Source organism: Nanorana parkeri, unplaced genomic scaffold (assembly GCF_000935625.1).
Source record: "Nanorana parkeri isolate BGI_ZX_2015 unplaced genomic scaffold, ASM93562v1 scaffold436, whole genome shotgun sequence".
In the NCBI taxonomy this organism is placed as follows: Eukaryota; Metazoa; Chordata; class Amphibia; order Anura; family Dicroglossidae; genus Nanorana; species Nanorana parkeri.
This window is the reverse complement of record NW_017306704.1, coordinates 697,021-711,717: the sequence shown is the minus strand read 5'-3', so window position 1 is coordinate 711,717 and position 14,697 is coordinate 697,021. Positions and strand designations below refer to the sequence as shown.

The window sequence follows — 14,697 nt, the reverse complement described above, 5'->3', positions numbered from 1 at the left end:
CCCTTCTTTATTTGTTGTTATACCTATAGATGCTATGTTATCTGTATGATTGTTTGTCTTGATTTGTATTGAAAACCTCTAATAAAATCTGATTGAATCAAAATTTGAATTCTGCCTGGCCGCTATGAATTGCTGCATTTGTTCTCTGCCCACTGAATAATTATGAGTTTGATGGTGTGAAGATTTCATTTTAAGCTACAGGATCATTACAGCGACTGCAGAATACTAAGGAAAGACAGAAATGTGAACATTTCCCCCTATATTCAATAGATGTTCCATTGGCCCATACATGACAAGGAACAAGATCAACAGTAATTTGCAATGAATAGTATTTACATAGTAGAATTATAATTCCCTGCATAACAAATCCAAATCTGTAAAAAATGTGGAGAGATGGGGAGTTACAGTTATTTTTACTTATATTTCTATACGTTTTTATGTGATCAAAAACCTTCCAAAAATAGGTAGCCAAGTTGCATAAATTGGAAGGACAGATGGACGAATAGATAGATAGACAAAAGAAAAAGATAACAAATTTAACTCAACAATGCTCACCAACTGCTGACACTGGTTCTGTCTTCTGTGAACGCACTGTCACTGTGGCGGTTTTTGACAGATCAGTACCCGTCCTCCATACTCGCACTTCAATGTATCCCGCACTCTCATCCACATACAGTTCCACATCACCAAAGTAGAAAGCAGGTTCTAAAAAGAAAGCAGAATTTGATCAAATAAACACTCAATAATATTTCTAATTTTATAGTCACTGTATTCATTTTAGCATTACTAAATTCTAAATAATATACAACTGTAGGTGGCAGTAGATTGATTTATCTTACTAGGGATCCTTGCACATCTGTGAATCCTCCACTATTTAAAAGCATATAATGGTTTGTTCACATCACAAGCATTGGGTGCATTGTTCAAGGCAACAAAAATGCAAAATAAGCAAACTAATTGCAATCAGTGTTTTTAATTTACAAAAATGGTTGCATTGCTGTACAAAAAAAACAAACATGATTCAATGATAGCTTTGTGTAATTCATACAAAAAACACACTGCAAGTACAGGGAGGAAAATAATTATATACATAACGAGTTGTCGTTAGGAGCAACTTCCTAAATTGAAAGGACTAATCTGTGTACAACATAGCCAGTCTGTGGGAGCCAGAATTATTGTTGGTTGGTAGGGGGATCAAATACTTATTTTACTCACTGAACTGCAACTAATTTATAACATTTGTATCATGTGTTTTTTCTGCATTTTTGGTTAATATTCTGTCTCTATCATTTAAAATACACCTATATTAAAAATTATAAACCTCTAATTTCTTTGTAAGTGGGCAAACTTACAAAATCTGCATGGGATCAAATAATTATTTTCCACAATATATATATATATATATGTGTGTTTGGTAAATAAACATTTATTGAAATCAATATTTTGCATTTTGTAGCCAGCAGGTGGCATCCTCAGCTCCTTTCCCCCCAGTTTTAAAGGTTCTCCATAGACCCTTAGATGAAAAAAATGATATACACAGCGTTGTAGCGCAAGATGCAAGTTACAAACCCAAATTAATGACTCTTTGAAGTGATTCATTCTTCAAGGTTTTAAACAGAGTAAAACAAAAGGCTAGCAACTACTGCCACCATGCCTCTTCAGTTGACCCATAGCTCTTTTGGTATTCAGAGCAGGAGGGTGAGCAGAGTTTGTTTAATAGCTGGAGTTCTGCTTTTGATTTTAGGCTACCTAGGGGCAGGATATGAATGATCCACATACTTTGCTGTAGAATGTGTTTTACTGTATAACAAAGAAAATCCTAAAATACCTGCTAAGGTACCTAACTGTAAGGACTGAACACACAACTGTATAAAGGCTACATTTGTGTGTGTATTTGGTCTCTTGCATTATTTAATTTATTTCCCCAACACAATGCAAACAATTGCAGAAGATGCCAAATATCTGAACCCAACTCATATGTTTATCATTGTAGGTCACCAAGTCTATTGCAGATTAGGTATCTGTGACCTAGCCTGCCTATATATGCCCAAATGTACAGAAGCAGAAGAGTCAAACAACAGTGTTATTGTGACCCTGAGTACCAGATTTCAACTATTCCATGGAAAAATGCGCATTATACCGCATACAATTTTGTGTCTTTCTAAATGACAATCTGTAAGGCAATACACTGCATAGAGTACTTGACAAACAAGGCATGCCAAACCAATCTGCAAGATCTGGAACCACTTCAGCAGCCTCCAGTCCATAGGAGTAAAAGCAGATAGCGCCATGCATGCAAGGAAATATTTATCTATGAATCTTGGCACAAAACCATATAAATGTTTAGAAGATATAAATGTTAAAAAGGAAAGATTCAACATTTCATAAAACTGCAGTGTATCTCCTTCATTCCAGTTTTATCAGAATCCAACTGTGTCGATTGGATTGTGCCAACTCTAGAGAGTATGTATATATAAATATGAGAGGATTATCTCAATGCACTTACAGAAAATGATGAGTCAGTTCAGTCTTCTAAATTCCTGAAATGATTCACTCAATTTAGATGTCAGGCTAAAAAAGCAGCTGGCAAAGGCGAGGCAATACAGAAATGCGACCCATGAGGCTGCTTTTAGGTGGATCGAGAGAGTTCCCCAGAATGTGGGGTGGCTTAAACGTTTTTCTGTTCAAAGCCAATCTTCTGTATATTGTAAGGCTATATTCGAATTAATAAGACACAATAAAAGATTTAATCCACAGAGCAGCTGGGACATACAGTGGGATTCTGAAAGAGGTCCATATCTAATAGTCCTCTTTAGGGATAGGGAGTCAAACTAACATATTATACCTTTTCAGAGTAATTATGTAACATAATTTATGAATCCAGAAATGATTGAGCACCATGGATATTATCAGCTGATTATGCAGAAATAAGACAAGGCTGTACTGTGCATGGTTTCTTTATGTCAGGTAATTTTGTGACCAAAAATGATAACCTATAGATTCTATGGGACCTTTACACTTTTTTTGAACTCTGAAGCAAAAAGTATTTGGTTGTAAGTTTTTGTTCTGCCAAAGCATTGGTCCTGTGGTCTCTGTCTGAGGGGTCTGCCTGAATATTCAATCCTTGAACAGATACCATGTGACGTTGTTCACATGACTAGCCGCCTAAGGAAGTTAATTATGTCACAACCTTGTCTACAATGTGATAGTGAAATAGAGCAGGATGAACAGTAAAGCTGAAGATTATTATTTGAATATACCTTCCTTGTCTGTTCTGAAGAGAAATCGGGTTACATTGAATTAACTAATATAAGTATACCCCTGCGCATCCTTCAGAATAAATCCTTATTACCCACATAACCTAACAATCTCTCCCCCTCAATGCCTTTTATTACACCTTACATCATACTACCCGCCAGTTACTCAAAGCATTCCAACAGTGTTCCTATTCATTCTGGGAAAACGCAGGCTCTGCTGTTGTTTACAGTATAATTTACCCATCCTAAGTGATAGCACTCCACCTATACCTGTTCTTACCAGGTCTGACACCAAAAATAAAGACTACAGAATAATCAAACAGAAATAAGGGAGATTCATTCTGATAAAATGTGTTCCTTTTGATGTATAAAAGCAAAAACCTTACAAATATTCAGAATGTTTTCTGCATTTATCTCTTGGTTGAATTGGGAAAAGGATTTATGTTGGTACCAACACTGTGCAAGTCATTTGAAGAAGGACAGATGCCTAACAGCCTGTTCTTTGCAGGAAGACATCTGACCATCTTGAAAATAAAAGTTTATTTTTAGAGGGAAGGATACACCCGAAGGCAAAGGATACGATTATTATTGTAACACAGTAGGATTCCTTGTGGTCACCACAAAGCTGATAATGATGATAATTAATCATATTTTACAGGATTAGAAGCTTTGTGATGTTATTTGTTCTGAAGGGGTGCATTTTGCAGATGTTACAGGTGAAGGCAGCAAGATTTGGACATGATCAATAACCATGTGTACTGATTCCTAACCTTCCTTCCAGGGCTTGAGGGTAGAAGGCAAAAAGTGCAACTGAAAACAGGAACAATTTGCTATCAGCTGTAATCATGTAACATTCAGAGTATGGTTAATCTACAAACTGCCAAGGAGTAATTGTGCATTTATATGAAAGCCCAATCACTAGGCCCGGCTCACATCTGAGTTTGCATGAACGCGCGGTCCCGGGCCGCCCATTTGTGAACCAGGCCTCAAACAAGCCTCAACATGTTAAAACAATTTCAGAAGTAATTTTCAATTTCTTTAGACCTGCAGCATTCATGATAAACCACCAAGGTCCTTGTCAAGGTACGTATGGGATACAGATATAACTTTATACACGTGTCCCCATCACCCATACCTCACGACCTTCTAAGAAATGAGAAAGAGGCAAACCTTCTGGGCTCATGCGTACACCAGATTAGGGCTGTACACCACCCAAGATAATGTATTTCTGGAGCGGATACCGCCAAGTGCTTCCTATCAGCCATCAACAGGAACCCAGTACAAATCAATGACAGGCTGACACTGTCTGCATGTTCACGTCCAGGGGCGTAATCTGTCCCTTAGGGCAGGTAATAACACCATGAATGATTAAATGTGAACAGCCACTGACAGTTTTAGAGTGTTATTGATTCATACAGGCTTCCTGTTTGCAGGTGATTGAAAGCACCTGGCCGTACCTACCCCAGAAATACACTGATCTGGGTAGTGTATGGCCCTAATCGGCCATGTGCATGCCCTTTAGTAAAAGTATGCAGGCAAAGGACAAGAATAATTAATATGCAAAAATATGTGCAAGCACATTATTATTTTTTTCTTCCATGTGATTTGGTATTCTTTACAAACTGAATTTTCACCACATTCATTTAGGTAAGGGAAACTTCCCCTGCAAAGTGGAAGGTCCCTTACAAATTGAACAGCCTATCTGCGTTTAGTAAATCAACCCCAATGTTTTTTCAACTAATGCTAACCAGAGCACTTTACAGAAAAGCATTTAAACAGGAAGAACATACAAACTCCATGCAAACAATGGCACCTGGGTGGATCTGAACTCTTGGCCCCTTCAATGACCATGCTTATAGAAAATATTACAGCAATGCAATGCTACTTAATGTGAAATGCCTCTAAACCTCCACCTCACTTGCATACATAATACCTTAAATACATAGCCCAGTGTATGTTCATATGTAAGATACTTTACATTTTTTTAATGAATTAATATGAATCAGATATATAATTGCAACAAAGATCTGCGCTTATGGAAAATGGACTATCAGTAGTAAGCCTAAAGCTGCTATGAGAAGTGGAAAAAGATGAGGTGTGGGTGTTGTCACAGCGCTAAAGGTCTAAATAAATGAAAAATAAATATAGATATATAAATGTTAAATATATAAGGATTTAAAATGAGAAACCACCCGGTGGAAAAGGTCTTCAAAGAGACCTAATGATATGAACAAAATATGACAGACAGATATGTCCGTTGAAACCTAAACATGTGCTGATGTGTAACCATGAACCTCCTATAAACTATATTCCCCAGTGGGGTCCCAGGGTGAATAAATACAGTGTAACAGGGTTTGCAAACCACAAAGTTAAAAAAACACAGAATAAAACGTGTAAAATTAACTAATAAATATAAGACCAATCACAAAAAATGTCTTATAGGTGCATCATATCGTGCAAATAACAAATGAAATGAAAAACTGAAAAAATCAGTGGAACAAAAGCATCAATCGAAAATGTAATGATATTGAATGACACACGTCTTTCCAAAAAATCGTGATGTGAGTATTATATATTTTTTTATATTTTATATTTTTCGTTTTCTTTTTATTTCAAATTTTTTTTATATATATATCTCTTCTTTTATTTTTATCTATATATATATATTTTTTTGTTCTTTTTTCGTTAGCTCACATCACGATTTTTTGGAAAAACGTGTGTCATTCAATATCATTACATTTTCGATTGATGCTTTTGTTCCACTGATTTTTTCAGTTTTTCATTTCATTTGTTATTTGCACGATATGATGCACCTATAAGACATTTTTTGTGATTGGTCTTATATTTATTAGTTAATTTTACACGTTTTATTCTGTGTTTTTTTAACTTTGTGGTTTGCAAACCCTGTTACACTGTATTTATTCACCCTGGGACCCCACTGGGGAATATAGTTTATAGGAGGCTCATGGTTACACATCAGCACATATTTAGGTTTCAACGGACATATCTGTCTGTCATATTTTGTTCATATCATTAGGTCTCTTTGAAGACCTTTTCCACCGGGTGGTTTCTCATTTTAAATCCTTATATATTTGACATGTATATATCTATATTTATTTTTCATTTATTTAGACCTTTAGCGCTGTGACAACACCCACACCCCAATATGAATCAGATGTCGGCATAACATTTTCCAGTGTCCTGGATTTCAGTGAGCACTGAGTGTCCCATTGCTTGACTTCCACATTAAACTGAAACTAGATACATGACATTAGGAGTGCAAAAGATAACATATGCTTTCATGTGACAAGAAATATTTGCAACAAATGCAAACATGAATTTGTCCAGCTGTTCTGATACCATGTGCACATTCATATTCATAGACAGACAGGAGCAAAGCTTTCACAGGGTAAGTTCCAGTTTTATCTTTAAGGCCCCTTTCACATGGCCATTCCGATTTTTTTCTGTTTGTGTCCCGTTCTGGAGATATTTCCTTAACTTCTGTTCCATAAAAGAAGCAGGAAGTGAAAATAAATCTCTAGAAATTTAAGGGAATTTCCCCTCTTTAACATTTTCACTGCAACAGATGTCCCCATGGGAAAATATATCTTCTTCTTGTTCTAGTGGCAACTGTAAAATATGGAATTTTCCATCTGTTTTTGTCTAGGTGACAATGATCACCAGTCAAATGGATAGGGTGAATCCACCTAGCGGAGATACAGACAGTAATAAAAACTTTGCAGGGGTTCTTATCCTTCCCAACTGTATCCAAAGCTAAACAAAACATTTGGGCATATGTAGGGTACATAGATAGATGCTCGTTGCTGCTTTCAGTTGACTATTCTATGACATTATGATCCCTACTAGGAGTATTTTGAACACCCTGTATAAGAGTTCTCATGCTGTGACTCTTGCCATGCTGTTGTTGTAGAGTTAATTTCCTGAAAGCGTCTTTAGCTGATCTCCAGGGGAAATTTAGGAGTCGTGATTAGGATAGAGTGGCATGGGTCACAAAGAGAGCAGTCTACAGTGAATGTGGCTTCACAAGCACTTCATCTTTAATCTGTGGACTGTCTGGCAGAATGAAGTTCAAATATTAATAGCCTTCATTTATAAATGTAGAAGTAAAGCTTTATATAGTATGTAAAGTAGATTTCTCAGACAACGGGGGAAAAAAAGGCAGGCTTAAGAGAAGAAGCAATTAGTAAGTTGAGAACACCAGCATTTGGTGCACACCACGGTAAGGAACCTAAATCTCTTCTTTGTTCACTAATATCCTGTACTGATTACCTCTGAAGTTGCATCCCCTGTTCTGTACAGCATATAATCATACAACAAACCTTTACTTATTTAGAGGTCATGACTCCTTAAAGGGATAAGGCAACGGAAGCTCAGGGATTCTTCCTGTAACTTGTAATGACATCTGCAGGACTATCGTGCCAGTTATTGAGGTTCAGAATTGATAATGTCCTATTGTCTTATGGAAAATATAGATTACAAAATCTCTGCCTATTGAGGAATAAAAGCACAATCTCTCCACTCAACTTCTCTCATATTTCTACAGAGGAAATACAAATTTAGTAAAATGTATCATATGGCTAATATTCTCTAATTTATAAAGTTTTTTTTTCAATTAATGCCACCCTGTTGCAGTGAAAGTTCTATGTAATCTTTAATGAGAAAGTATGTAGGTTACCACTGCTCAACACTTTCAACTCTCCTTTCTTTTACCTGTACATGCATAATATTTTTTTTAAATTGTGTTTTTTTAATATATTCCAAAATCAAATGAAGAGGAACATTTTGCGATAGAATATGGGATGATAACATTCCCAGATCATGCCCTACGAAAGGTTTTTAAGAATCTTGTTCTCCAGCACTGCAGTTGCAGGACGTTAACATATCCCCAAAGAGAAACAAGAAATGTAAGTACAACATTACACAGAGGTCCAATATTGCGAAATTCTATTGCAGAGGTTTTATATATATATATACCGTATTTGCCGGCGTATAAGATGAGTTTTTAGACTTAAAAACATCCCCCGATAATCGGGGGTCGTCTTATACGCTGGGTATGGATGTGCAGTAATACTGTATTTACGTTAGTTTCGGCTACATACAGTATACCGCGCTGAGCCAATCACGGCAGGCTTTGTATTAATGAATACAAAGCCTGTATTAATGAATACAAAGCCTGTATTAAGGAACACAAAGCCTGACGTAATTGGCTCAGCGCGGTATACTGTATGTAGCCGAAGCTACCGTACATAAAGTATTACCGCACATCCAGTGGGCTGACAGATTAGCCTCCCTGGCGGTCTGATGATTTTTTGTTCTATTTTTTTTTAAGTTTTAAAATTGTCGCCGTTTCCACCCCCCTGCGACGCGGACGCTCGCAAGGGACAGAACCCGGAAGACGGAGGACACAGCGGGGATCGTGGACAAGGTAAGAGACTGTAATCCCGAGTGTTGCTCGGGGGTACCGCTTATGGTACTGAAAATTAACCCCGAGCCACACTCGGGAATACCGCCATGTAGGTTATTGGGTGTATTTAAACATTATTTTGGGCTATACTCGTCTTATACGACTATAGCCCCAAACCCATGTTTTAACAGAAAAAGCAGGGGGTCATCTTATACGCCCAGTGGCCTTATACGGCAGCAAATACGGTACTCACATTGAAGGTGATAGATTGCACTCACATCTATCCATATCAGCCACAAGAAATAACATACATTCTCTTTCCCTGTCACTGTGGCATAACCATGGAACCAGCATAATAATATAACAATAATGGCCATTTCATTGTTCAAAGCAAGACAAAAGCATCCATGGGGAAATGTTATTGATTTTCAGTCAATCGTACTGTCGTGTCTTTGGAAACATCCACAGGCACTCCCACAATGTAGAGAGGTCCTAGATCTACCTAGTGGTGGTAATGCCAGATTGTCTACAGTTGTATGCTTTGTGCCCAGCCATGCTGGCACCTCATCTGTTCACTATTCTATAAATAAAAGCTAAATCTCTAACTTTTTGCAAAAAACAAACAAACCTATCCTTTATGAGGGCAGCCATGCATTTGATAACCATGTATTATTGGATTATACCTATTTGCTAATAATATTAAAGTTACCACGTAGCCAAAAGTTGTGCTAGAGTAAGGCAAATCTGTAAATACGAAAACAAAAATCTGAAACATTTTTGAGACCTATATGGTTTTGTGACTGCTCTCCTGTATCTGCTGTTGGTCAGGGCATGTAGCGATGCCAATGGCAATACGGGCTGATACTCTGTGCGTCTACAACTACAACTGCAGGAACACTGATATGGGTGACCACACTCTGCACTAGTGCCTGTGCAGTAAGCGTTGTCACCATGAAAAAGTTCATACCATTCTGCCTGTAAGAACTGGCAGGATCCAATCAGAAACCACAAAAGCCTGTAATTTACTGGCTTAAAAGACCTTACCCTACAATTTAATAATTTTTGAGTTAACATACACTTTAATAACATTCTTTTTTTTAAGGGGCTTGAGTGCTTGATACAGCTTTTAGGATTTGACTGCTAAGACATACAAAGATTACCCAGCATCAGTGGAAGGTGGAGAGATTTGGAGGAGGGTCACACGGTGATGTTTATGAGACCTAGGAGCAGGTCCCGCCAGCTGATAAACAGTTTCTACCTGCAGCACAAGCGGCCAAAGGTGAATCCTAACACAGGTGAAGCTTTGCCAAAACTCCAGACTCACATTAGAATCGGATGCTCTAGGATCAAGTTGTGAGTGTATTGCATAGTTTAGGATTGGATTTTTTAGTGGAAGTTTTTTCCCCACAATTGTGTCCTGCTGTAATAAGATATATAAATACTTAATAAATAGGCATTATTTAATAACATACATTTTATGCTAAAAAGCAAATAAACTGGTATATGGGAAACTGCAGTAATCATTCTAAAACCTACTGGCATATGTACATCAGATCTGCATGGTAGGCATATGGTATATATCACCAGAGATCTGTGATTCAGTAGTCACACTGGGGATAAGCTTAGAAAGATGTCAGACTGAGTCCTTTTCGCCCAATTAAGAAACTTGAGATTTTAGCAAACTAAGCATGCATAACGTTGCTACTCCTGTCAAGCTATGTTGGCACATTAAGTTTCCACATTCCTGAGAAATAAACACACTGCAAAGCTTGCCCTGCTTGGCATGATGCGTGATCCGAAAAAGAGTAGAAAAACACAGCAATTCGTGTGTGGATCCATGCACTGTTCTTATTTAGTAGGAACAACAGCAACTGAGGGGAGTACAACCAACACAACAGACTTCTTTTTTCTTTTTTTTACCAGGAAGAGAATTTACAGTGTTTCTTTCTATATACATTTCTCCTTTATAATTTTCAGGACTACAGATGTAAAAAGTGCAAAATTGTAACTTATTTTCAGCAAGTAAATAATATATTGTACATGAATGTGTAATATACTGTATACCACCAGCAACTGCACTCAAGCCAGTAATTACCACCTTTGCAAAAATATTTTACTTCTATGTTGTGAATGGGCTACAATTTGACCTGCTGCTTAGAACACATCTGAATGAAATTGACGATGGGCCCAATCTCTCCCCCTTAAAAGTGACACCCCTTTAGTGTTAAAGTGACACTAAACTAAGGAGGTAAATCTTAAAAATGCATTCAAGTACCTTAACTATTAACAAAAATGTATGTTATTTGTGTATCACTCGGCTGTAAATCTGCAAATCATCTCTGAATTGGTGGTGACACTATCCTTCCTTCTGGAGGGTGGCTACTTTTGTTCTCCTTGGTCCCTGTGTGTTTTGCAAAGTAGTTACCGCTCCAAGCTCACTCCTGTGATGGACTACAATCTCACGTTTAGTTTACTAATTTGTATTGAGGTTTTTTCTGTTAATAATTAGGGTACTTGAATGCGCTTTTAAGATTTAATCCCTGAGTTTAAAGGCACTTTAATTTCAATCAGACAGTCAAAAAGTCAAAGTCTCGTATGCTGTGCAAGCATGGAGGCAACTTGTGTTAAAGCCCAACTCCAAGCTTTAGGAGAACCCACCCACACTTTTTAAAAAAAAAAAAAAAACAGTGTACATGCCTGAAGTCTAGCATTCTCCTGGCTGGTCACATGACATTTCTGGTCCTTTCTCTTCTCCCTTTGCATCAACTGTGGGCGTTCCTTACTCCTGGACAGGGTAGTGCTCATGCAATGATGAGTAATCACCATCCTGCTCAGGAGTACTGTGAGTTCAGGCTCACAGTGGAGAGGAGGTATTGCCAGGAAGCTGGATTTTCTGGTTTTAATCCTTTGGGCTATTTTTTTCATTTTGTTAGAAAGGTGCAGTTGGGCTTTAAATGTTTTCTTTTAAAATAAAGATGTTATACAAGTAGAGTTTATGACCTTGTTAACATAAAACAAAATACCAACACAGCTTGCATTTAAATCATGGATGTTTTCTACGATTGTGAGTTTATGAATCTGTATGATTAAATACATACAGTGTTCCATATCATACTGCAGGCTGTAGACAGGACTACACACAAAACGCCTTTAAAATAAGTGTATATATTGTAAATCTACCTGACAAGCTATTATAACATTAAAGGTTCATTTGTGTAATGTGCCCTCCTCTTGATAGGAACCTGTGGCTGCACTGTATATAAAATACTGAATAAAGGTCATTACAGAAGTCAGGCTATAGTTAGAGAGTAGAAGCTGTTTGTATTATTGCCAGCATGACTTTGTTTGATGTGGTTTGAATTAGATTTTGCGGTCCTGGGCAGTAATCTTAGCACCTTTCATCTTCTTTTCATTGTTGGCATAACTTGTACAATCAGAATGGAAATTAATCTTGCTGGAAGTGTTGCCAGGTAGATGCAATTGAATGTCTAATTCTAACCTCGACACATCACAAAACGGCGGTCAGTGAGGACATTCTACTCTACAGTGACTTGCCAACAATTTTATGTCTATTGTATGTGTAATTAATTCTATTCTTTTACACATACTTTACAGAAAACATTCACTCTTTCTATGCCAGGTTCCTGGGTTCAATTCACATCAATAGCCTCTATACGGAGATTGTGTGTTCTCTTTGTGTATGTGTCCCCCTCCCTGATGCTAGGGTTTCCTCCAACAACCAAGTAAAATAATAGTAGGTTACCTAGCCTTTTACCAAGCTGAGGACCATGTGTGTAAGAGGTAGGGGACTTGAACAGGAAGAGCCTTTGGGGGCAGGGACTGATGTAAGAGGTCTATGTTGTTAGCACTGTGCTGATGTATTCAAGTCATACATATGAATATGACATTGCTAAAAAAGTAATAGATGGTTTGTTGTTTATTAGCTTAATTGATATAGCATTGACATATTTGCAAGAAAATGTGTACCATTCACAGAAGTCTTTGCCAGAGGAGATCAAAATCTAACTTCTATTTATTAATCACCTAGGTGCTCACAAGCTTTGAGTTTGTTTGACATCCCACTCCAAAACCATGGGCATTTATGTGGAATTCCCATTTTCTGCAGCTATAACAGCCTTTCACTTTTATGGCAAGGCTTTCCACAAGATTTTGGAGTTTGTCTGTATCAATATATGCTCATTCAGCCGAAAGTGCATTTGTGAGGTCAGGTATTGATGTTGGAGGGGAACACCTGATTCGCAATTGGCATTCCAGATGAACCTAAATGTGTTCAATAGGGTTGAGATATGGCCATTTAAGTTCCACCATGCCAAACTCATCATGCCTAGCTTTGTGTAGAGGGTCACAGTCATGGTGAAAAAAAAGTTTCCTCCTCAAATTGTTGCCAAAAGATTGGAAGCACACAGGTGTCTAAAATGTTTCTGTATGCTACAGCATTATCAGTATCCTTAAATAAAAAACACAAAGGGATTCATTTACTAAAGGCGCTAATGCTATGCGAACAACATCAGCTTTGTAAATGAAGTCCCAAAACCCAAATATTTGGAGGAGTGTTCACAAACCGTTGGCTATATAGTGGAGGTGTGAGTGTCAGATGTCCACAAACTTTTGACCATATAGCGTATTATGATGTGAATTGGACCAAGGCATACTTACAGTTCAGATACTATGCCCTCTGCAGAAGTGGAGCACCCAGAAAACATCTAAGTAAACAGCTGGAAGTTGGATAGGTTTACTGTTTTATTTGCCAAAGGATTTGTAATTCTGACCTCTAGTCTTGCGATTTATGTACCTCTGCAGGTGACACGCTTATTTCCTGGTTCAGCAATGCAGCTTTCTATGTCACCTCTCTGCCGCCAGCCTGTTCATTGGATAATATATCAGTATCATTGCGGCCAGTGACAAGGGAGCTGCATCAGAAAGCAGTAATGCTAAACCAAGAGGTACCATGCTGATTGATCATTCTTGACAGAGAAGTGTGTTGCCACAATAATGGTTGGCCAACATGACATATCTTTTTGCAGGTAAAACAGTGAACATATATGTATTTAAACTGTGTAATGCTGTTTGCCTTTAATTCCAATCTATTACTGAACATAGAGGAAAAGCAGGAGAAAGACCTTTTAAGGTCTTATAATTGTTGTTTCCTTGAATGTCACTAAGATAAAAATAAACTTTCAAAAGTAAACGCCCCTTGGAAGGTAGGCATTAGAGCATTTAAGAAGAAAAAATAACACAAACCACATAACATCAGTGCTACCATCATTTACATTACCCAATAAACCTCACTGTACATAAATTGGACAGTTGGACCTATACAAAGGCTAACACAATGGGACTCCATATGTCTGATGCAGATAATTGGACAGTATATAGCTAAAATCAAGAATATTCCAATAGTCCTTAGTCATTGACCAACTCTCACATGTTGTGCAATTTGTGCGAACAAAAGTACTAATACCTCTCTTGGCATACAGAGAAATAAAATGTAGTGCTTGAAAAGGTGCAGACACACTCAAAGATTTGTGATACTTATATGTACGTGGACTTCTTTCTAGTAGGATGAAGTATTAGATATTATGTCATCGTTCTTCGGAATAGAATCTCTACTGGTACCACTTCTGGCATAGATAACCAGGCTGACCATATCGTATAATTATTTTTGTGGCCACCCTCTCTGTTGGTATGTAAGCTTCTCAAGTTTGATATATGAATTGGCCTCTTGTGTCCACAGGAAAGGGGAGTGGAAGATATCTATTAAAATCTATTAACAAATTAATAGGGGACCCTCCATTATAAACAAATCAAAGCTTTATTGATAATGTATATATATTTAAAACCTTCCCACCCCACAGTATATATTAGAGTATATATTAGAAGATATCTATTACCTTGCTACAAACTCCCTTGCCAGAAAATGGGTCCAGTATTAGCAAATGACATGTACTGATGATCTACTGATGATTCAAAATAACCTAAATTACATATAATTTA

General features: G+C 37.4%; 1 protein-coding gene across 1 annotated transcript in view; it reads right to left on the bottom strand.

Annotated features, from left to right (window-relative positions):
* Positions 1-14,697, bottom strand: part of FREM2 (FRAS1 related extracellular matrix protein 2) — a 175,347-nt gene that overhangs the window by 36,225 nt on the left and 124,425 nt on the right. Inside the window, exon 7 of the mRNA XM_018560167.1 lies at positions 556-705. Coding sequence (XP_018415669.1) covers positions 556-705 — 150 coding nt within the window. The remainder of the gene's footprint in view (positions 1-555; positions 706-14,697) is intronic.